Raw genomic sequence first — 25861 nt, forward strand, 5'->3', positions numbered from 1 at the left:
ATGCTCACCCAGCACTCACAACATCAGAAACACTCCATGTTTGCCTTTCCCTTTATCCCCCAACTATGTCCTGGGCCTCCTAGGGGAACACAGACTCAGCCCCATTAGTGGCCCTAGATCTGAAGCCTGCAGAACTTTGTTGCAGAGGGAAGGAAACACAATTCCTCCCCACTGGCTCCGAGTTGGAGCTGAGACACAAAGTGAGGACACAGGAAAACCCAATCCATCCTATCACTGCCTGGATGTGACAAAGTGGCTTGTAATTTACCCAGGGGGAAACACATGCCTTCAGGGTAATGATTTTAAGGCAGGATGCATTTTTAAATCACCTGGGGAAACCTGTCAAAATGCAGATGTTCAGGGCTCAGTCTCAGGCTCTGACTTAATAGGTCTGAGGGGGCCCAGCTTCTGAGACTGCTGAGTATGTCCCCATGACTGACGTGCAGCCATGCATGAAAACCCGTGGGTCAGGCTCCAGTCCAAAGGAACGAAGACAGATCTCACACAAAAGAGCCAGACCCAAAGGCTGAGAGATCCTGAGATAATGACTCATATCATTCCAAAATCAGTTCTGTATTATTCTTCCTCTGTGGGATGTTTAATAGCAAGGGAAGTAACTGTGCGTCTGTTTTAAATTCAACCATGATTAAACAGGGAGAGGAAGCAGGCCACTTCTAAAGCTTCCCTCTAGTTCTCCAATCTTATGCTATTTACTCTTTACAGGATTGGGGAGAAGAGAGTTGAGGAAGAAGTGGAAGTCTTTTCAGAAAGCGCCACTTTTATGAAGTGAAGGTGGGAGGATGTGGAGGAGAACTCAAGTTCAAGCAGAGTTTTTTTTTTGTTTTTTTGTTTTTTTTAATATCAACATTGTACATTCAAGTAGTCCCCCCGCCACACACACACACTTTTCGGGGTAAGCAGTATTTGCTTCACAATTTCTCCAGGACACAAAGCTGCTGACTCTCTGGAGAGGGAGACAGATGACTGCACAGGCACGAGACCCAGGAGCTGGGTGACGGGTGGAAAAGCCTCTCTTCCTGGGCAGTGCATTTATCACAGGGCTTTATGTGCATAACAATGGACATATTTCTTAGCCACTGCACAGCATTTCAAATTGAGTGACACATTTTCATTTTAAATCAGACTCACAGAGAGCCATAATTCTCAGGGAGGATAAAAATAGACCGGTATAGGGAAGCCCGAGGGCAGGCTGAGGGAACACCCGGCAGCTACTGCTGTCCTGCAATGCTGCATTCCTGCTCTCTGGCTTGGTGGATTTTGGTGGCAACCGGCATGTATTAATTTGGGGAAGGGGGGTAAGAATTCTTCTTCCAGGGCATCGGTAGGCTGGATGCAGGAACTCTGCCAAAAAAGCCCTCTGCTCGGGCTCTTGGGAGCAGCCCTGTGGATAATTCATCACAGGCTTCTGCAGTCCTGGGATGACGCATTTTCTTTTCCTTTGCCATCTCCTTCACTTTGGCTGCTTCCACACAGGAACTGTTGGAGATGGCATAAATTGTAATTCCCTTAATCAAAGAGGGCCATTGAAGTTTCTTTTGGAAACAGCTGTGCAAAGTTGTATAGTTACTTGACAAGCTAATATGAGCTGAATCACTTCGCTGTGTTGAGTTTTCAGCAGTCAAAGAGCTGAATTTTTGTAGAAAACTCCCAATTTATCCAGCACCCAACTCAGGTCCCTCTGGTCCTATGAAGGTCTCCTAAAGTCACATCAACAAAATAACTGCTCAACTCCACACTGAAGCTAGCACACATTACACTTGTATATTTCCTTCAGTAGCTAACACCTTGTTGGGCACACAGTATCCACTAAACCTCACTTGCTTTATCCCCAGACACAGTAGGCATATACCAATCTCCTGGATTAAGCAGTTAGGTAGCATTATTATTTTAGTCAGTGACATCACTCCAAATGGTTACCATGGTTGGCAGATGGAAAAGATTAAGCAATGGTGCTGAGTCAAAATATTACAGGTATAAGAGCTTCCTGCCCTCTCATCGTTCATCCTCAAAGTAAATGCCATCCTACATGCTGTGGCTTGGTTGTGGTGAGAGGAAAAGGATTAGGCTCTGGATTAAATGGTGAGGATGATTCGACTGCAGCTCAATACAGTACTAACAAAAGTGACACAAAACATAGTGCCTCTTTCCAAAAGTTAACATTTCAAATAGCAGTTTGGGGAGGGAATCCTCTCTTTGACCCTTTAGCAAAACTTGCTAAGATGGCAAATGCCAGGAGGATAAGGAAGGCAGCATTCTAGATTTAAGTCCACACATTTAATTCACAGAATTAGAGAACAGTTCCTGTGATACCAGAAATATAGTTATTCCTTCCTTACAATTTCCATAATACCTGTAATTACAAAAAGAAATGGTACAAATGCACATGTAAGTATCTGCTAGGAAAAAGTCCAAAACAATCAGAATAGCAGTAAAAGACAGCTATCAGCTTCCCCTTAAGAGGCCAGGGGTTGTGGGCATCTTGACTCTGCTGGCAGCTCGGATTCGCAGCAAGGTGGAATGAACAGTAGGAGAATCCATTTTCCACGTGGGTCTAAAGACTTTGGGGAAATGCATTCTTTTAGCTGCTAAAAATGAGGTTGCCTGGATGAGGCAAAATCACACCTGGTCTCTCAGCATGCTACAACTAGGGGAGTAAGCAGTAGGAACAGGGCAGTGAGCGGCCAGAGAAGCCCTCTGCAACTTACTGTGCCTCCTAGCACCAGACATCATGTTGCTTCCTGGCAGGCAGTCTCTACATCCTTCAAAGTCCAGCTCAAGTCTCAACTCCTCAGTGAAGTTGCAGCTCCTCCTGCACTTGCACTACAACCTTGCATCTGGTTATATGTTGTTCTGTTTCAATCTCATATCACTTCCCTGAGACTGTGAGCTCCTGCTGGGCAGGGCCCATGACTTGCATCTTTCATTCCCTCCCAGGAAGCAGCACAGGGCTAGATGCTCAGTGCAGGATGAGACGTGGAAGAGAAAGATTCCCAGGAGAGAAGGACACCACAAAGGCCAGAAACTGTTCTCATTCTACATACAGCCCATGTGAGCCCCTAGAAGCAAAATCCTCTCCCCACTGGCTTCCCCCTCTAAAACAGACCATTTTGCATGGAGACAGCAAGACCAGTAGGAGTGTGGGCGACACACCCTGTCACTCTGATTTCACACAGCGAGGCTTCAAGCTAGCTCAGCCAGTGAATCAGAGGTGGCAGAGATGTGTATAGACCTCTGCCTGAGCATGGTCTATGGTTAACCACGTGAGATCCATGGACTTCTAGCTCCTCCCTAACGTTCTCCAAGGAGAAACCCTTGAAGCAACATCCTGTGTAGTCTGTTGTTCTATTATTGAACAATTCATTCTGTTAAAAAGTTCTTTGTGAAATCGGTGGCCCCTTATATACTGAGAGGGGTCCCAGAGGTTCCACCTGCCTTAGAATATCTCATTGTCACATGCTTCCCTTGTTTCTTCTTCCCTGCTTAACATGGTCCTAATGTTCACACCTCCCACCTGACAAGTCCTCCATGAGCACCTTGGGTCTCTCTGCTCACCTCCAGACCTCTGCACTGTAAAGCACAGGATGGTTGTGAGAACCTGCAATCCCAAAGTTTCTTGTACAGTGATCCTCAACAGTTTAACATGGGACATTCAGCTCCAGTCTATTTTGACAGACTTCTTTACATGTTTTTTAAACTGAGCTTTCTAATTGCTTGAAGAGGTCTGGGAATTTCAGAATGCTCTTTTCAGGTGGCCACACATGTTGGGATTTCACAAAAATACCACCAGAAAGTTCTGAGATAGACACATTCTACCCATATAGTTACACCCATAGGGAGGTAGCTTCTTGCTCATATCCCAATAAGTAATAAATATCTTACTAAATGCTCAAGTGTCCAGTGCTGGCTGAGAACTCTAGATACATTATCTAATTCCTTACAACAACCTACCAAGTGAGTATGATCATTCTCTTTAAGGATAAGGAAACCTAGGCTCATTGAGATTAATTTACTTCTCCAAGATCACCCAGCCAAGAAGTGTGGGAGTCAATACTTGAATCCAGGCCTGACTCCAAAGTCCAAGAAATCAACTACCAGGCTCTTTCAGCTTTCTGGCAGGCCACAGCTCTGCAGTCTGGACTCCCACAAGCTGGAAAGAGGAGGGAGTTTTGCACTGTCTCAGGTTTGGAGCCAGCCCCAGAGGGCAGTCGCTTAGGATCCTGCTTCACCCCTTCCTCCTCTGATAAACCTTTGCTGGGATGGTAACACTTCCTGCACACGAGCAGTAAGATGCTTGGCAGCAGCAACAACATAACTTGGGGCAGAGGAATGGCAGGTCTAGGCCTAACTCAACCACCAACCAGGCTGGTAATCTTGAGCAGCTCACTTCGTTTTCTGTGTCTCACTTGTAAACATGCGCTTTACATCCTGATGCACCCATCCCTATAGATAACACTGAACTATGACCATGCCACAATGTCCTTTCTCCCACAGATTGCCCTCTCCCATTTTCCACCCCAAGTTATTTCATGAAAAAAACAAAAACAGTATACTGGTCACAACTGTAAAACAAAAATAAAATTCTAAAGCCCCAACTATCTGAATGGATCCCTCTTCGCAGCCAGGGGCATTCCAAAGTTAACCTGAAACACTAGTTCAGGCCATGCTGGGAATGGGGAGCTGCGCATGCCTCATTATACCCTCCTCCCTTTGGAACTACTAATAGAACAGACTCTAAATCTGATAAGAAACGTTTATAATCTATTCTCTCTGAAGCCTGATACCTGGAGAGTTCATCTGCATGATAAAACCCTGGTCTCCACCACCCTTTATCATAACCCAGACAGTCCTTTCTATTGATAATATCCCCACCAATTGCCAATCAGAAAATCTTTGAATATGCCTGTGACCTGGAAGCCCCTGCCTTCCGGTTGTCCCACTTGTCTGAACCAAACCATTGTATATCTTACATGTGTTGAGTGATGTTTTATGTCTCTCTAAAATGTATCAAACCAAGTTGTGGCCTGACCACCTTGGACACATGTTCTAAGGATCTCCTGAGGGCTGTGTCATGGGCCATTGGTCACTCATATTTGGCTCAGAAAAAATCTCTTCAAATATTCTATAGTTTGACTCTTTTCATTGACACAACCCATTGAATTGATATCCTAACCCATAAATGAGTTGCAGTGCACAGTTCTGAGAAACAGTGGATAAGGAAATGTTTTCTGTAGGTGTGTCCTCTCCTGGAAGCCTGGCAGATACAAGAGCCAGGAGCAGGAGTGCAGCCAGCTGCCCATGGAAGATGGTTTGAAAACAAGTAGCTCCGCAGCTCCCTAAGGTCCTCTTCTAGTTCTTAAATTGGATGAAGATATGTCTGATCTGAACCCTGGGCTTGTAAGCAGGCACTGAAAGGCAGTCTAATTTGTCAGACTAGTGGTTTGAACTCAAAACTGAACTACTGCACCCGTTGCCTGAGCCCCATCCCCTCCATCAAAAGGCCGATGTAGGAGACTGCAGGGCAGACTGGGAAAAGGAGTGCCAGGCCTTCATCTAAGGTGACAAGCTTGGCCCACCTCATTAACAGAGTTGTTAGCTATTTGTGTTCGGACCCTAAGGTCAAAAAATGAGAGGCAGCCCCAGGACACTCTGTCCTTTTTTCTAAGCAGGGACAGATGTGGTTGAAAAGAAAATAACAACAGCCTTCAACCTAGCTAGAGCAGTTCATCCTGAACAATGCTGGGACCCACTGGGTTTTGAAAAGCTGCCCGGGTGTTGCAGATTACTGACAGCTCTTGTATTTTCCAGGTCAAATGTAAATTCCTAATTCCATCAGCAGCTTCCTTCTCAGGCCCAACATTTAGGAATTGTTTGTGGTTAAGTTGTTTATGGGTAATTAACCACTGCATACGAAATGGTTCTTCCACTACAGTGGGAAAGTGCCAGGTGGAGAGAAGACAGGGAGGAGGGGAGGCCCATATCACATCCCTCCATTCCCACTTCTGGTTCCTTCCACCTTCTGATATGAGCGAGTTGTTAGGACAGAGGGTCCCAGTGGGACAGGCTCTGGGCTGCTACACTGTTCAGCTCAGCTCCAATTAATGGCAGATGTTTGGTCTACATGACGCTGGTAGGCAGTGTGATTTCACAAGAGCTAGTGGGGTCACCAGCCACCCTTCACCCCTATTTCAGGCAAGTGTCCAGAGGGGATCTAATGTTGGCATAGCTCCAACAAGCTCTGGACTGGTTCAGTGGCTTATCCGCAAGGCAAATCAGAGCATGATAGTTATTTTTTAACTCAAAGAAACATTATTTTCCCACCACAGATTTCATTCTATATTCAAAAGTTAAAGGAGTCTATTGAGGAATGAATGGATAAGCAAAATGGGGTATATCCACACAATGGAATATTACTCAGCCTTAACAAGGAAGAAAGTTTTGACACATGCTTCAACATGGATGAAGCTTGAAGGTATACTAACTGAAATAAGCCACTCACAAAAGGACAAATACTGTATTATTCCAATTATATGAGGTTCCTGGAATCACCAGATTTACAGAAAGTAGAAAGGTGGCTGCTAGGGACTGGGGGAGAGAGAATAGGGAAATATTGTTAATGCCGCAGTTTCAGTTTTGCAAGATGAAAAGAGTTCTAGAGATGGATGATGGTGATGGTAGCACAAAAAAAGGAATGTACTTAATACCACTAAACTGTACACTTAAAAGTGGCTAAGATGGTAACCAAGGAGGTGAAAGACCTCTACAAGGAAAACAACAAAACATTGCTGAAAGAAATCATAGGTGACACAAACAAATGGAAACACATCCCATGCTCATGGATGGGTAGAATCAATATTGTGAAAATGACCATACTGCCAAAAGCAATCTACAAATTCAATGCAATTCCCATCAAAATACTACCATATTTCTTCACAGAACTAAAAAAAAAAAAATCCTAAAATTCATATGGAACCAAAAAAGAGCCTGCATCGCCACAGCAAGACTAGCAAAAACAAAACAAAACAAAACAAAACAAAACCCAAATCTGGACACAACACATTACCCAACTTCAAACTGTACTGTAAGGCCACAGTCACCAAAACAGCATGACATTGGTATAAAAACGGGCGTATAGACCAATGGAACAGAACTGAGAACCCAGGAATAAGGCCAAATACTGACAGTCAACTGATCTTTGACAAAGAAAAAACAAAAAGTGGGGAAAGGATACCTTATTCGACAAATGGGGCTGGGAATAATTGGCTAGCCACTTGTAGAAGAATGAAACTGGATCCTCATCTCTTACTCTCTACAAAAATCGACTCAAGATGGATCAAAGACTTAAATCTAAGACCTGAAACCATAAAAACTCTAGAAGGTAACATTGGGAAAACCCTTCTAGACATTGGCTTAGGCAACGACTTCATGACCAAGAACCCAAAAGCAAACACAATGAAAACAACGATAAATAGATGGGACTTAAACTAAAAAACTTCTGCACAGCAAAAGAAATAATCACCAGAGTAAACAGACAACCCATGGAGTGGGAGAAAATCTTTGCAATCTATACATCCAACAAAGGACTAATGTCCAGAATCTACAAAGAACTCAAAGTAGCAAGAAAAAAAAAATCCCGTCAAAAAGTGGGCTAAGGACATGAGAAAATAATTCCCAAAAGAAGATATACAAATGGCCAACAAACATGTGAAAAAATGCTCGACATCACTAATTATCAGGGAAATGCAAATCAAAACCACAAGGGGATACCACCTTACTCCTGCAAGAATGGCCATAACTGAAAAATCAAAAAATAGATGTTGGCATGGATGTGGTGAAAAGGGAATGTTTTTACACTGCTGGTGGGAATGTAAACTAGAACAACTGCTATGGAAAATAGTGTGGATATTCCTTAAAGAACTAAGAGTAGATCTACCATTTGGGCCGGGCATGGTGGCTCACGCCTGTCATCCCAGCACTTTGGGAAACTGAGGCAGGTGGATCACCTGAGGTCAGGAGTTTGAGGCTAGCCTGGCCAGCATGGTAGAACTCCGTCTTTACTAAAAATACAAAAATTAACCAGATGTGGTGGTGCACACCTGTAGTCCCAGCTACACAGGAGGCTAAGGCAGAAGAATCACTTGAACACAGGAGGCACAGGTTGCAGTGAGCCCAGATCATGCCACTGCACTCCCACTATTGGGTATCTACCCAGAAGAAAAGAAGTCGTTATATGAAAAAGACACTGGCATGCGCATGTTTATAGTAGCAGAATTTGCAATTGCAAAAATATGGAACCAGCCCGCATGCCCAGTCAATGAGTGGATAAAGAAAATGTGGTACGTATATATGAAGTACTACTCAGCCATAAAAAGGAACAAAATAATGGCATTCACAGCAACCTGGATGGAGTTAGAGACGATTATTCTAAGTGAAGTAACTCAGGAATGGAAAACAAAAGATTGTACATTCTCAGTCATAAGTGGGAGCTAAGCTATGAGGACGCAAAGGCATAAGAACGATACAATGAACTTTGAGGACTTGGGGGAAAGGGGGGTGATGGTGAGGGATAAAAGACTACACATTGGGTACAGTGTATACTGCTTGGCTGATGGGTGCACCAAAATCTCAGAAATCACCACTGAAGAACTTATTCATGTAACCAAACACCACTTGTTCCCCCAAAAAACCTATTGAAAAAATTTAAAAAGTAGTTAAGATGGTAAATACGTATATTTTCCCAGTGTTAGAAAGGGTGGGGGAATGGTAAAGGGGACAAGGTAGGAATTGAGAGAAGGGGAAATCCTCTTTGCAACTCTAGCTAGCTCATCGCTTAGACTAGCACCAAAAATCTGAAATCTGAAAAGGACTTTAGAGAAAAGCAGCCAAGAGGATGTGACTGCTAACCTTCCCAATTTTTCAGGCTAATGTGAGAGTCTCATTTCCATCAGCATCCTGCTTGGGCCTCAGTGTTTGGGAACCGTTTTGAAAGATCTGTTTCTGGCTGACAGTACACAAGAGGGCTTCCTGGGGAACCAAACTCTGGCTGCTCTAGGGCAGCCCCAGGAGGCAGCTGGCGGGCACGTTAGTTACCTGGATGGGTAGCCAGCTGCACTGATTCGAATCGTCTCCAACACCCCGCAGGCTCTGAGTTGCTGCACTGCTCTCTTTGGGTCAAAGCTGCCAAAGGAGAAAAAAAAAAAAAAGGCAAGACAAGAGATGAGTGACCACATTTGCAAAAAAGAAACAAAAAAGAATCTTTTCCTGCAGCATGTGAAGTACCCGCTGCCACTGAGTTACAGCTCATCAGGCACCCTTGAGCTCAAGTCAGGGATTAGGCATAGACTAAAAGACACCAATGTGCAGGCACCTGAGCCATCTCAGCATCTTCTGTTCTGTGCCTGAGGCTTTTGTGCACATTCTTATTATCACCTGGGATACCCTTCTTCTTTGCCCACCTGAATCCTCCCCACCCTCCAAGACTCATCATTCCTGCTCCTCTCCAGAGCCTACTCTTACTGTTTTTATCCACATGGGCATGCATCTTCACTCACTGTCCCAAGCATGTATGCTTAGCACCATTATTTGGCTCAAGCATTAAAAGGATGAGTTTTAGACTAGGCAGATCTGGGTTTCAATCATGACATGGTCACTTACCAGCTGGGTGTCTACTTTGGGGCAAGTCACTTCATGTCCCCTTGGGCCTCAGTATCCTCATCCATATAATGGGGGAAAACAGCAGTACCTATTTTATCAGGTTAGTGTGAAGCTTAAATGTAATGGCCCCTGAAAGCAGGTGGAACCGTGCCTAGCACTGCGTAGGGCACATACGTTGTGTATGCTGTTAGCTATGATCACAACAGCTGTTCAGTTAAGAATCATGTAGATGAACTTCATTTACATTATTACAGATTACTTTCCAGTCTTCAGAGATATGTGCACCATTTTCAACCACTCACATGTCCTACAAAGCTAAGGCTAGCACTCAAAACCCAGTATGTTTTTAAACATATATTGAGTATGGCAGTGTAGAAAAAAAAGCCAGATGCTGTGTGAGCTTTCTGAGTATCCCCGCTTGAAGAGGAAATTTTATACAAGACAGTACATAACAAACATGGTGAAAATGCCGAAAGAAGCCAGAGAGCAATTGTCTGAGGTTGTTAAACACAAATCATAAAAACTAATAAGAAGGGCTGGATGCAGTGGCTCATGCCTGTAATCCCAGTACTTTGGGAGGCCGAGGTGGGTGGATCACGAGGTCAGGAGATCGAGACCATCCTGGCTAACACATCTTTACTAAAAATATAAAAAATTAGCTGGGTGTGGTGGCGGGTGCCTGTAGTCCCAGCTACTCGGGAGGCTGAGGCAGAAGAATGGCGTGAATCCAGGAGGCAGAGGTTGCAGTGAGCCGAGATCGTGCCACTGCACTGCAGCCTGGGCAACATAGCGAGACTCCGTCTCAAAAAAAAAAAAAAAACACTAGTAAGAAAAAAATAGAAGGCAGAGAGCAAGATATCACCGTTGTCTAGGGTAAGCAGGGAGTCCTCATAGAGAAAGAATTAAGGCAACCTAGAATTAATCACTATTTTTAATTTGCTAAGATTACTGCCCTACTCCATGAGAAGGGATGAGGAACAAATGCTCCCTTTCCTTCTGACTGTCCTGCAGCTCAGCTGGAGCCAAGAGTCATGCTTCTTTTCCTCCTTTCACTCTGGGACATGGTGCTTGATAGATGGTGCCCTGGAGTTGCCTGGGCCCAGTGGGCACTTGGCACTGGAAAACAGTGGGCATTTTCCAAGCAACTGATGACTGCAAGATGCCACCTCACCCCAGGCAACACTCCACGTTGCACATCAGCCCTGGGTCTCATCCCATGAGACACCCACACTCTCCCCTCCAGGCTGTGCTCACTGGGGCTTCATTGCTCCCCTCTGCCCTCCCGAGCCCCACCTTCTTTCCACACCCAGCTTCTCCATAAAATCTTCCCGACTCCTCCAGCTCCAACAGCCCACGGCACTGAGCATGTGAGGCACAACGGAACACTGATTTACACAGCTCTGAACAAAACATTTCCTTCAGAAGACTTCATCTTTCTAACTAGAGTAAAAGCCCTTTAGTGCGAGGGCCTTACAGGACAGCAGGGAGTATGTGCTGAGCACCTCACTGCCTGCCCACCCTCTCACTCCAATGCCCGCTGTGGTTGCTCTGCCACAAGAGGAAGCACAGTTCCAGGATCCAAGGGGGTCTTCATCACCAGGGGCGGCAATGACCAGTCATAAGCAGCTGCTCGGCTGCCCATGACTGCGAGTGATCAGAAGCCTTCGGGCTGCGGGCTCCCCTGCTCACAGGCTCTCACTGCTAAAGCTGTCAGCCAGGCCCTGCATCATGAAGGCAGAGCGGACACCCCTGTGCTTTGGAAAAGGCATCCTGTGGTCTGCAGACCACCTCCCCAGGCACTCTGCCCCTGCCCACAGCAGCCGTGTTCCCCAGACCAGCCACTGGCTTCTTTCCTCTGCTCAGCATGACCACAGGGTCAAGTTCAGCCCATTGCACACACCGGTGATGGCAGCTTGTTCAGGAGCATCTGGGACCCCTAGGTCCCACGTGGGCTATGGGACCAGCTGGGGGTCCCTTCTTCTTCCAGGACCTCCTACTGTTTCCTCATGGTATTAATAAAATGAGCAGAAGCTCATTGAGAACCCCGTCATTCCTTAAAAGTACTGCTCCTCCTCCCCATCTCTCCCCACCGTCTCTGTTCTGGCATCCCCACATCATGCTTCCTGACCTCTGGCATCCCAGTTCGGTCCTGTTGAAGGGCCAGGCAATGGCTCACTGGGTGCTGGACCCCTCCCCTCACACAGCACAGCATGAGTTTTTGAGGGCAGGGTTGGGGACATCGGTTTTCTCTTAGAGTCTCCACACATCGTGCCTGGAGCTGGTCCCCAGAAGGCACCTGGCACAGAGTTTTTGAACTCAGCCTTAACATTCTTCCCTCTTCCTGACCAGCTCAGCAAATCCCCTCCCTTTGCCACACCTGTTCTGTCCTCCTGTGATGGCAACACTGCTTTCCCCTGTGGTCTGGGGCAAAGAACTCAGTGTGGCCTCCGCTCTGCCACTAACAGGTAGTGTTACTTTGGGCAAGACACAGTCTCTCTGTACCTCATTTTCCTCATTTACTCAATGAGAGCTCAACATATCTGCCCAACTATAAAGCAGTGGTGGCTGTAATGACTATGTTACAAAAACAAACAAACAAAAAAACAAGAAGAATGCTTTTAGAAAAAGCTAACAGACACTATACAAAGAAGATATTGCCATCATCTTTCCCTGTTCACATACCCCAAGGGGATATGTGAGGCCAGCTGGCCTTCTGTACTTACTCTCCCCAACAGTAAAGAAAACCCACCGTCAAATGCATCTTTCAATCCACCTCACTGCATTCACTATTAGATGACTAGGAATGGAAAACCAGCCCTCCTTCTATTAAATCTTGGAGGACCATAGCAAGTACAATTAACATAGAAAAATCACCAAAGATACAGAAGGTCACAGTGCTGAAACTGAAGTTCATGCTTTCCTCACCCAATAGGATTAGCAGACCCTGGAGCCTGCTGGATGCAAAGAGAGGATCCCATTGTGTTAGAACCGAGCCCTACCTCCACAATCGCCCGCCATGGAATTGATTTCTCCACGGGCTGCAAGCTCCCTACCTGCTTCCCCAGGCTCAGCAGCATCCTGCAGTCACATCTCAGAACTCTGAGACTCCGACACCTGGGCTGGCCTTCGGAAAACTAGTGACCAGGTCCACCACGAAGCATTCCCAGGTTATGACACCCGCCCCAGGCCACTGCTGCTCTGGATACTTCATCTCTCTCTTGCCTCTGCCCTGTCAGCACTTTCACAGAGCCACCAACAGCCACTTCTGTGGCATCACCAGTTACTTGTGACAGACAATTCCTTAAGCATGGGGGACATGTCTTATTGTCATTCTACCTGTCCTAGCCCAGTGCCTAGTAAGAGGTATGATAGGTGTTTCTTGAATGAAGAAAGCAGAGGAAAAAGACTTTTGTATAGGTCATGCTATCAAAGCATTTAATGTGGGACAGGAGTTCTCAACTGGAGGGAATTTTGTCCCCAAGGGAACATTTGGCAATGTCTAAAAACATTTTTAGCTGTCACAATGGTGGGATGCTTGTAGCATCTAGTGGGTAGAGGCCAAGGATGCTTCTCAACATGCTATGATGCACAGGACAGCACCCCTTGCCCCAGCAAAGAATTCTCTGACTCAATATGTCAGTGCTGCTGAGGCTGAGCAACTCCGATTACAGGAAATGGGTGAAGAGACACAGAAACTTCCTTCTAGGATGATGTAACTAATAACTATAATCACATACATTTTTATACTCTCATGAATAATTCCTATTCAGATTCTTTCATCAGGATACTTATTTTTATTTTTTTGAGAGATAGTCTTCCTCTGTCATCCAGACTGGAGTGCAGTGACACAATCATAGCTCACTGCAGCCTCAAACTCCTGGGCTCAAGCAATTCTCCCGCCTCAGCCTCTGGAGTAGCTGGGACTATAGGCATGTACCACCATGCCCAGCTAATTTTAAAATTTTTTGTAGAGGTTGGGTCTCGCTATATTGCCCAGGCCGCTCTCAAACTCCTTGCCTCAAGTGATCCTCCTGCCTTGGCCTCTCAAAGCACTGCCATTACAGGCATGAGTCACCACACCAGGCCCTCACCAGAATTAACAGGTAAGGAAATGAGACACAGAGAGCAAAAGACTAGCTTGCGACTGGCCAAATCAGCAGTGAGCTCAAACTAGAATCCAGGTATCATGACATGGTCAGTATTCCTCCCACCTTTTCTTTGTATTGGGAGGAAGATTTTGGTTCTGAAGATAAGGGAGTGTCTTAGAAAAGTGGGACCTCAGGACTAGAAAGTCCCCAGTGTCTTCTCTCCTTTGAGAGGAGAGACCCAGCAGAGTATCTGTCCCACAGCAGGGCCACGCTCTGATGAGGGAAGGGCCCAAGGCCACAGCTGGTCTGGCCCAGCTGGTATAGAGCCCTCATCTCCTCTCCCCTGGGCCCTGCACAGCACTCTGCCCCTCACACAGAATCTGAGTCTTTCACACACACCACGCTTCTAACAGCCTCTTCTCTTCTGTAAACAGAAGCCACCCAGGGGGAATTCCTATGCACGTCTCAGAGACTTGGAGGAAAGGAAGAGCGAGCAAGCAGCACACTGCAAAGAAAACTGGTAACATTCTGTCTCCTTAACCTTTTCCACACAGAGCCCATCTGAATGGAAGCCAAGCTTTATTACATGACCCGAGTGTAGAAGGCAGTTCAGATATTCAGTCTCAGAGTCAAAATTGTCAAAGTAAGTTATTTCACAGAAAGAAATTATACGAGGCCTGAAACAGAAATCATGGGGAAGGAAAGATGGGAATAAGGTGCTTAAAAAATTTAAAAATACACCTCCTCTGGCCAGAGGGAACAGCAGGCGTGAAGGCCCAGAGCAGAAGAGACTGCAGAGCTGAGTGAGAGGATGTTTTTTAAAGGTTTAAGGTAGTATTTCAGGCAAGAAAAGAGGATCTGGAACAAGGTGAATAAGGAAGAGAAAAGGGAGACCAGGGTGAGGAACTTGCATGGAGACTTCATGGGACTTTGACATTAGTTAGACACTGGGAAGTGAAGGAGACGGAAGAATCAAGGGTTAAACCATGCTGTATGGTGGCCACTAGCACCTCGGGGCATCCAAAATAAATTAAAATGAAATAAAATTCAGAATTCAGTTCCTCACTCACACTAGACAGGTTTCAAGCACTCGATAGCCATGCGTGACAAGCAGCTCCCACGCTGGATAAGGCAGATGACAGCACATACCCATCATCACAGGGATTCCCCCTGCACAGCAGGTTAGAGAGACTTCTAGTCTGGGAGATCAGGTCTCATGGGTGGATGAGATAACAGGAAATGTTATGCCTCTTACTACAACAAAGACCAATTAAAGAGGAACCATTCTTGGGGGGTGGCAGGAGATGAAGAGTGTGGTCTCAGATGTGCTGAAGGCAAGGTGGATAATGAAGCTGTAGTAGGCTTGCACAAACACTTGTCTGGAATTTAGTAGACAGCAAGATGTACAAAGATCATTAAGAGTTCTACAGATTAGGGTGAGGTCAGCCACATGAGCATGGACAGAACCGGAACAAAGTTTCAAGGTCAGGGTAGAAGCAAAAGTTGGATCAGAGTAGGTTGAGGAGTGAGGAAAAGGGGAGCAAATGTGGATAATTCAGGAAGCTTAGCAGCAGAGGGGAATATGAGAAACAGGACCATGTTCATGTCCTATCGTCCAACACATCATGTGAGGTCTTGATTCTTCAACACAAGAAAAGCCTTTCCTGACCACTCCAGCAACCTTTCCAAGCCTGAATTTAACACTTGCTGTGAGATGTACTCATGGCTACATTTAACGTTCTCTATTTCATTCAAGCATGCACATTCCTGACCACCACTATAAGCTGCATGGGATCAGGGAATGGCATTTTTTCTCTTGAGACCTCCTGGACAGCAGACTGGTGGCACTCAGCAAGTGTCTGTCAGTCTGTCTGCAGCAAGTAAGATGTCTGGGGAGTGTAAGTCCAGTTGGTCATCATGCTGAAGGCCACAGACCCCCAGGCAAGGCCTGGCCCACCCTGTTCCACCTGAACCTCTAAGGCTGGGCTGGACAGGCTAATGCCCAGCAGGCACTTACTGAAAGGGGAGCTTCTCATCGTTGGGCTTGATGCAACGGACGTAGTGAGGTGTCGTGGCATTCAGGGTCTCCATGAGCAGATGCAGGGAGGTACGGAACTAGAGAGACAAAAGCCAGTGCTTGGTTATTTTTAACAAGTTGTGGATGTGTGATAAAGAAAAACTCATATATGGGTGGTGGTAGTTATTGTTACTATTATATTATTAATCCACAAGGATGGAAGAAATTTCAGTGACCTGGGGTAAGATTCCAGCTCTGACACTGCTATCTTGCTGTGACCAAAATCAAGTCCTTCCTATTTAAGGGTTCCTCGAATTACATGGGGGAGAGACTACCCCCTAATGTGCCTAACTCCCAGTGCTGTGGATCAAATAAGATGAAAGGTGGGCAAATACTGTAGGAGAGATTTGGTCACTGTGCACCGGAAGCCTGCTCTTCCTAAACCTGAGGGCCTGGGACCCTGACATCTGATGCCCGGGTATCCTGGAAATAATCTGTTATACTAAATGTCCAGAATGGCAAACCCATAGGAATAAATGTTAGGTGGTGGCTTCCAGGGACTTGGCAAGCATTCTCTTCTCTTCTCTCCAGAGACACAATGGGCAGAACAGCCACAGAGACCCCACAGCAGGAGAAGTTGCTTTTAGTCTCCTGATCCACAGCTTCCTTAAGCCTCCTCTCTAATCTATAAATTCCAGGCCCTCTTGCCTCCCACGCTAGGTGTCTTTGGCCCTGTGGCACAGCCCCATCACAGGCGTTAACATACTTATGGAGGCTACGGTCGGCCCCTTCCCTCCTCCCTCTGTTAGCTCCCTGTGGTGAAGGTATTGGAGTTTCCTTCTTCTAAGGACACAAGATAGAGCTGGATGGCTGAGGCTACTGATGTCAAGGCTGCTGTGATGGCTTCCCTCTCACCCTGCCGCCATCCTTCATCTACAGAGAGGCCAGCCCTGCACATGCACCTCGGCCCATAGCTTTTGGTCCGGGGCTGACCTGGTGGCCAACGGTTTTCTTGTGCTCCTTGTTGGAGACTTTCATGGGGGGTCTGGCAGAACGGACGCTGATCTTCGAAGATGACCCCTTCCCAGGGGTGGTGGCAGGAACAGGGTCCTTGTCATCATGAAACAAGTCAGCCACTAGTGGGAACTAGAAACAATCACAGGAAGAATGATGAAAGTGACATCTCCTGCACCTTATATGTTTCCTCTCAAAGCTGCTTTTCAACATACACCTGAGAACGGAAAACACACGTCCACGCCAAAACCCACACACCAACCTGCACAGCAGCGTTACTCCCAAAAGCCACAAGGTAGGAACAACCCAAATATCAACTGACGAATGGACAAACAAATGTGGTACCTCCATACAATGGATTATTCAACATTATTAATAAATTCAATATAAAGAAATGACCTCCTGATCCATGCCACAACATGGACACACCTCAAAAAAATTATACCAAGTGAAAGCAGCCAGACACAAACGATCGTATAGTGTGTGATTCCATTTACATGAAATATCCAGGGAATAGAAAGTAGGTTATTGGTTGCTAGGGGTTGGGGGAGAAAGGGGAAGAGGAAGGGGAAGAAGGGAAGAAAGGGAGTGCCTGCTAAGGGGGACAGGATTTCTTTTTGGAGTAATAAAAATATTCCCAGACTTTTAGTGGTGATGACTGCATAAATTGGTGAACATCCTGAAACCCAGTGAATTGTGTGCTTCAAAAGGGTGAATTTTGTAATGTATGAATGACAATTCAATTTTTTAAATGGTAGGAAAAAAGTTGCTTTCCCATACAATCTTACTCAATCTTCACCTACAAAGATGGGCAGAACTTCATTTCCTTGTGGTGTGGTAGGTGGCTATGCTTTAATACACCTACGTTTAAGTTCTATTTTTCTACATTATTGCATCTTGTCAAGTTAACTTCCCTGATACCTGGTTTCTCATCAGAATAGGGATAAGCCTATGCCTGTTATATGGGGTTGTTATGAATACTAAATAAGAGGTTAATATCTTCATCTGTAACAAGGTGAAGATGCAGGCCTTGGATGAGGCGCTGGTGACAGAGTCCCAGCCATCAAGACGTTCAGTCTGACAGGAACACAGTCCTGTCATCATCCCTTGGGGAAGTCAATGCTGGGGCTAGAATAAAGTATTACAAGGCTTTTACCACACTCCTGCAGGGGTTGGGGGAAAAGGAGGGAGGGAAAAGGAACATACAGGTCCCATTCACTAACCCTGAGCAATTCCAATCTCAACAGAAGAGAGGCTAAATGCTAGAGCCTCAGATGCTGGGCTCTGCTCCTTCTCACCTACCCTGCGCCCTCTTCCTTTAACCCCCACTTAAATGCATGGCTCCCCTCTCCTGCCATTGTGTCTGAACTCCCTAGTCTAGTGTCTGAGGACTCCCTGATCAGATCCCACTCACCCCTCTCAGACAATACCTTGCACAACCATCCAGCTGGTCACGGTGCTGTCTCATAGGCATAATGCTCACTACTCCTGCCTCTATACCTTTGCTTACTGTGCTATTCTTACCTGAAATACCCCCACCCCTTTCTCTTCTATACTTATCCTGAGAGGCCCCTCTCTCAAGGTTGAGCCCTGCCCCTCCCGTGACCCTCTCCCAAAGCACCCATCACTCCTGTCTGTGTCTCCCACAGGCTCTGTGGTGTCCTGGGACACCCTCACCCCCTCAAGGTCTGGGTTGAATCCTGAGCTCTACACTTGCTGAGACTTCCCTTCCTCCTGAGAACAAGGGCTGAGGAGAGGACTGAATGAGAGAATCCGTGTAAGCATGTAGAAAAGTGCCCAGCATATAGGGCTCAGACATTATCTAGTTTTATTACTTTTACTAGGGGTTATATACATTAACACTCTTTCTTTTTTTTCTTTTTTGTTTTTTGAAACAGAGTCTCGCTCTGTTACCAGGCTGGAGTGCAGTGGCGCAATCTCAACTCACTGCAAGCTCTGCCTCCCAGGTTCAAGCGATTCTCCTGCCTCAGTGGCCCGAGTAGCTGGGACTGCAGGCGTGCACTACCATGCCCAGATAATTTTGGTATTTTTAGTACAGACAGGGTTTCACCATGTTGGCCAGTATGGCCTCGATCTCTTGACCTCGTGATCCACCCGCCTCGGCCTTCCAAAGTGCTGGGATTAAAGGTGTGAGCCACCATGCCCGGCCTACATGAATGATCTTTCTGAACCACGTAAGTACAGATGCTTAAGAAAGTTGTATTTTTGATCTGAAGAAACATAGAATTTTAGCTCTGGAACAAATGTAAAGGTCAACTTTCACCTCCATGTGGCAGGTGAGGATGTAGGCGACTGGGGAGAAGGAACCTACTGGAATCCTGCTCCAACCTCTGTTCCCTCCACCACCAAGCACAATGGTCAACACCAGCTCTCAAAGGGCTGCTAGTCAGTGGCTGAGCCTGGGCTAGAACCTCGGCCTCCGGATGCCCAGGTCAGAGTTTGTTTCAATACATAAATATAGCCTTGTCATTTAAACCCACAATATCAAGGAAGTAGAAATATAAAAGGGCTTCAGATATAGCCTTGACTTTTGAGGTACTTGCAACAACAATTAAATACATAAGATAACACTTCCATGAAACATTTCTCTAGCTGACATCATCTCCTGAGACTTGTAGGAGATTCAGGCTAAGGCAAGCTACCTACTGAAGATGCAGCATCATCTTCATGTATGGCTACAAGTCCCATATAGCAGTGACAGCTCATGCTCTGGTGATGCTCTGCACTGCCGAGACCTTCAATAAATTAAGTTCCAGCCTAGTGGAGTATTTACTGAGTACCTACAAAGGCTTTCATACCAACAGCATCATGCCAAGAGCTTGGAAAGAAAGAATCATGTAAGAATAGGTCCAAAATTCACAAAATAATTCACTATTCTAGGTGAATTCAAAAAGTCCTAGAAGCATATCAAAACAAGGCAATGAGTATGAGCTTTTTCACATTACAGTCTACAGTGGGCCCTGGCTCATCTCCCTTCTGCAGTCAGAGATACCTGACAGTACAGAGTCATGGTGTCACATTAGCACATTACAGTGTCCAGACAGAGTAGCAAGATGGTGCTGGTGGCATACTAGAACTGTTCTAAGAACCTGTCAGATTCAGGTGACTTCGCACACTCAAAGGCAGTTTCTGCAACCTTATTAGGTACCTTTGTGCTGGAGTTCCAGGGTGATATGATGGGGGTTATAAAACACATGATGACCATCCCATTTCCATGGGGCTTCTTGCAACCTGACCTCACTTAAGGCAGGCATAAGACCATCAGCAACTACCCAGGTCACATCCAAGGAGAAACTGGAGAGATGCAGACACTTTGCTTAGTGAACCCCCCTCAGTCTGATGACTCTGGTATTTTTCACATATTAAAGTAACCCATATCACTTCTAGGCCTTTTGGATAAGATCAAGCATAAAGCAACTTGTATGAATTCCATGGATCCAAGGGTTTGTTTTCAGCAAGACTTAAGCCTCACCTTATGCAGGAACACTTCACTATCACAGTGGATTAGAATGAGTGTGCCCACCTGCACATGCATACAAGGTTACAATGCCTAATGCTTAAAACAGCACCTAATGCTGGTGAAAATTATGGGCTAATCTTCTACATCAAGCATTTTAAACTAAAAACATACAAAAAAATTAGTTTCTCTTACCTCATTCTTAGTTATTACAAAGTTCATACATTTTAGTAGCTTCAGTTTTAGAGTCAAGAGAAATTAACACAAGTCAGTGTTTTGTTTTACACAGCACAGGAGCTAGTCTAATGGGTTATAAAGCAATGAAATAACTGTGTTTCATGTGCACCTACATGGACAATCATGCTGGAATCAACACGTGTCAGTTTCACTTTTCCCTCGCACTCCTCATTTCTCACAGACACACCAACCATTAGAAGCATCCAATTTCCATTTTCCACCAGAGTGACTTGCATGCAAATAAAAGTTGCAGTTCCTTAGTTCCCTGGCCTGGGTTCTAAGTTCAGTCTAAAAGCACCAACCAATGATCTCAAGGCCATCTCTGGTAAGCAGCCCAAGCCCATTCTCGCTGCTGGCTATTCTGTGGCTACAATAGGCTGCTGACAACATGATTAGCACTAGAGAATGCTACCATATTTCTGAGCAAAGCACACCTCGAATCCCTGCTTGAGGGCATGGAAGGGATAATCCTATTCACAACATGCAGAGTCTAAATAGCTCCATGGAAGGAGATAAAGAGACAAATCCCTGCTAAGGATGCTGATGATATTGTTGTCAGGCAGGTACCCTGGAGGGTCCCCCAGTGAGATCACTAAGGATGCCCCCAAGTGTTAGCTGCCAACAGGTGACAATTCTGTTCCTATTCTCAGCTTCTCAGCATCTTTGAAATAAATTTTCCTCCCTCTCGATACAAACAAATGGAAGAACATTCCATGCTCATGGGTAGGAAGAATCAATATCGTGAAAATGGCCACACTGCCCAAGGTAATTTATAGATTCAATGCCATCCCCATCAAGCTACCAATGACTTTCTTCACAGAATTGGAAAAAACTACTTTAAAGTTCATATGGAACCAAAAAAGAGCCCGCATTGCCAAGTCAATCCTAAGCCAAAAGAACAAAGCTGGAGGCATCATGCTACCTGACTTCAAACTATACTATAAGGCTACAGTAATCAAAACAGCATGGTACTGGTACCAAAACAGAGACATAGATCAATGGAACAGAACAGAGCCCTCAGAAATAATGCTGCATATCTACAACCATCTGATCTTTGACAAACCTCACAAAAACAAGCAATGGGGAAAGGATTCCCTATTTAACAAATAGTACTGGGAAAACTGGCTAACCATGTGTAGAAAGTTGAAACTGGATCCCTTCCTTACACCTTATACAAAAATTAATTCAAGTTGGATTAAAGACTTACATGTTAGACCTAAAACCATAAAAACCCTAGAAGAAAACCTAGGCAATACCATTCAGGACATAGGCATGGGCAAGGACTTCATGTCTCAAACACCAAAAGCAATGGCAACAAAAGCCAAAATGGGATCTAATTGACAAATAGGATCTAATTAAACTAACTAAAGAGCTTCTGCACAGCAAAAAAAAAAAAAAACAAACAAACAAACAAAAAAAAAACAAAAAACTACCGTCAGAGTGAACAGGCAACCTACAGAATGGGAGAAAATTTTTGCAATCTACTCATCTGACAAAGGGCTAATATCCAGAATCTACAATGAACTCAAACAAATTTACAAGAAAAAAACAAACAACCCCATCAACAAGTGGGCGCAGGATATGAACAGACATTTCTCAAAAGAAGACATTCATGCAGCCAAGAGACACATGAAAAAATGCTCATCATCACTGGCCATCAGAGAAATGCAAATCAAAACCACTATGAGATATCATCTCACACCAGTCAGAATGGCAATCATTAAAAAGTCAGGAAACAACAGGTGCTGGAGAGGATGTGGAGAAATAGGAACACTTTTACACTGTTGGTGGGACTGTAAACTAGTTCAACCATTGTGGAAGTCAGTGTGGCGATTCCTCAGGGATCTAGAACTAGAAATACCTTTTGACCCAGCCATCCCATTACTGGGTATATACCCAAAGGACTATAAATCATGCTGCTATAAAGACACATGCACACGTATGTTTATTGCGGCATTATTCACAATAGCAAAGACTTGGAACCAACCCAAATGTCCAACAATGATAGACTGGATTAAGAAAATGTGGCACATATACACCATGGAATACTATGCAGCCATAAAAAATGATGAGTTCATGTCCTTTGTAGGGACATGGATGAAATTGGAAACCATCATTCTCAGTAAACTATCGCAAGAACAAAAAACCAAACACCGCATATTCTCACTCATAGGTGGGAATTGAACAATGAGATCACATGGACACAGGAAGGGGAATATCACACTCTGGGGACTGTGGTGGGGAGTGGGGAGGGGGGAGGGATAGCATTGGGAGATATACCTAATGCTAGATGACGAGTTAGTGGGTGCAGTGCACCAGCATGGCACATGTATACATACGTAACTAACCTGCACAATGTGCACATGTACCCTAAAAGTTAGAGTATAATTAAAAAAAAAAAAAAAAAAAAAAGAGCTTCTGCACAGAAAAAAAAAAAAAAAAAAAAAAAACCTACCGTCAGAGTGAACAGGCAACCTACAGAATGGGAGAAAATTTTTGCAATCTACTCATCTGACAAAGGGCTAATATCCAGAATCTACAATGAACTCAAACAAATTTACAAGAAAAAAACAAACAACCCCATCAACAAGTGGGCGCAGGATATGAACAGACATTTCTCAAAAGAAGACATTTATGCAGCCAAGAGACACATGAAAAAATGCTCATCATCACTGGCCATCAGAGAAATGCAAATCAAAACCTCAATGAGATACCATCTCACGCCAGTTAGAATGGTGATCATTAAAAAGTCAGGAAACAACAGGTGCTGGAGAGGATGTGGAGAAATAGGAACACTTTTACACTGCTGGTGGGACTGTAAACTAGTTCAACCATTGCAGAAGTCAGTGTGGCGATTCCTCAGGGATCTAGAACTAGAAATACCTTTTGACCCGGCCATCACATTACTGGGTATATACCCAAAGGATTATAAATCATGCTGCTATAAAGACACATGCACATGTATGTTTATTGCGGCACTATTCACAATAGCAAAGACTTGGAACCAACCCAAATGTTCAACAATGATAGACTGGATTAAGAAAATGTGGCACATATACACCATGGAATACTATGCAGTCATAAAAAATGATGAGTTCATGTCCTTTGTAGGGACATGGATAAAGCTGGAAACCATCATTCTCAGCAAACTATCACAAGGACAAAAAACCAAACACCACATGTTTTCACTCATAGGTGGGAATTGAACAATGAGAACACATGGACATAGGAAGGGGAACGTCACACACTGGGGACTGTTGTGGGGTGGGGGGAGGGGGGAGGGATAGCATTAGGAGATATACCTAATGTTAAATGACGAGTTACTGGGTGCAGCACACCAACATGGCACATGTATACATATGTAACAAACCTGCACGTTGTGCACATGTACCCTAAAACTTCAAGTATAAAAAAAAAATTTTTCTCCCTCTCTTCATGCATGGCATTTCAAAGTCATAAATATTGTCTTTTTAGATGGCAAGGTAACTAGTGAGCTGTCAGAAATAAAAACACAATTTAAGATCTGTGGCTAAAATCCGTATGCCAACATCATAAAAAACCGATATTTGTATTAGGTGCTCAATTCCATGTGCAGTCAAAGCAGAGAAAGTAAATACTAGGTCACTGACTGTCAAGAAACTAGATTGACTAGTTTGTGCATTCATTCATTCATCCACGCCTTAATCCATCAACACTTACTGACGCTCAAATATGCAACAAATGTGCTAGGGACTGGTAACACAAAAGTGTTATAGAACAAGCCTAGCCTCTTCTATACCATGGAGTTTATGGTCTAGCATGGAAGATGAATGCTAATGAAAATAATCCACAATTAAAAACATAATGACAAGAAGATGAATATCCTAAAGGAAATCAACAACAAAGATGCGACTGAATCAGGGGTCTGGGATGTGGGAAATGAAGACAGGATTCTCTTAGGGAGGGAAGTCTGAACTGTAGGACATTGGATGGGGAGGACAGCATGTTATGGGGTGGAAGTAATGGCACCTATGAAGGAGGTCTGTGCATTCGGGGGGCTAAGATAAAGCTGGTCAATGTACAATGTACGCAGTGAGAAGGAAGCAAGAGGAACCAGCTCATGTAGGCCTCAGTTAAGAATTTTTATTTTTATGCTAAGAGCAATGGGAAGCCATTAAAGGGTTAAAATAACAGTGGCTAATATTTATTGAGCATGTTGACTATGCCTGGCACACATGAACTCCTCCAAGCCTCCCAGTGGTGTAAGCACCATTGCACTCTATTTTACAGATGAGGAAACTGAGACTTAGGGCCCAAGATCACAGAGTTGTACGTAGCACAGTCAGGATTTGAACCCAGACAGCCTGTCTCCAGAGTCCAAGCAACAATGCACCACAGAGAACGGCAATGACTAGAACTAGCAATGGCAGTTCTTTCTAAACAGATCCCTGGCTACAGCATAAGGAAGAGCCCACTGCACATGAAGCCCTGTCCTGGGTGCCTAGAGGAGTCAAGGGAGACCAGGGAGACCAGAAGAGCTTACAACCTAGCAGGGAGCTCAGAAGTAATGAGGTATAGCAGGAAGGGCATGGGGCTGGGTCAGGAGACCTGAACTTTAGATATGACCCTGCAACTTGATAGCCGTGTGGCCCATGGCAAACCTCTCAGGCTTACTAGATTTTAACTTGCTCATCTATGTAAGTGGAAGAGCTGACCAGATGATTCCTTTAAGTCACTCCCTGACCTGGATTCCTGCATTTTCTTATACTTGAATCACTCCATTCCCTGGCTTCTGTCCACCAAGCATACAGCTACGTTCAAGCTTCTCTGTTGCTTCAAACCCCTCCCTGTTCAGCCTGTGTCTCTTCTCACTTTACCATCGATCACCTCGAGCAAGGCGTCCACAGACGGACACCGCCCTCCACGCCGCTCCTCCTCAGACCTCCCTCCATCAGATGGCCTCCTCCCCATGCTGCTGAAATGTACCTTGAAAGCAACTCCAGTGCTTGTCAAGTCCAATGGCTAGAAGTGGTGTGGTTTCATTTTTGATCCTACCCGACCTCTTCAAAGGCCTCTGTGCCACTGGCCCACGCCTCCTTGTAAAGGTCCCTTCCTGACACTTAGCAGTTCTGCTTCCTCCAATCTTCTCCCTGCCAGGCGCCCTTCCCAGAACCTCCCACGGGGCTTTTTCCTGCACTTCCGTCCTTTGCATTGCCATTTTCCAGAGCCTCATCCTCACCACTTACCTCAGTCCCTGGGGATAGTCTCCCCTAGGCCATGGCTCCAACCATCCCTCCCAGATCCTGCCACTCCAGTCTGGATCTTTTCCTGTTACTATGATTCACAATTCCAGCTCGCTCTTCTTTCCTCTAGGTG

The 25861-nt window shown here is 45.1% G+C and overlaps 1 protein-coding gene across 4 annotated transcripts in view; it reads right to left on the reverse strand.

Moving 5' to 3' along the window:
• Positions 1–25861, reverse strand: part of MYO5B (myosin VB) — a 371041-nt gene that overhangs the window by 94145 nt on the left and 251035 nt on the right. For all 4 annotated transcript variants that reach the window (XM_003953284.6, XM_016933688.4, XM_054671932.2 and 1 more), the window contains 3 exons: positions 16771–16923; positions 15778–15875; positions 9109–9195 (listed from right to left, as the gene is read on the reverse strand). In XM_003953284.6, the coding sequence (XP_003953333.4) occupies positions 9109–9195; positions 15778–15875; positions 16771–16923 (338 nt within the window). The remainder of the gene's footprint in view (positions 1–9108; positions 9196–15777; positions 15876–16770; positions 16924–25861) is intronic.

The sequence above is a fragment of the Pan troglodytes genome, chromosome 17 (assembly GCF_028858775.2).
Source record: "Pan troglodytes isolate AG18354 chromosome 17, NHGRI_mPanTro3-v2.0_pri, whole genome shotgun sequence".
Taxonomy (NCBI): Eukaryota; Metazoa; Chordata; class Mammalia; order Primates; family Hominidae; genus Pan; species Pan troglodytes.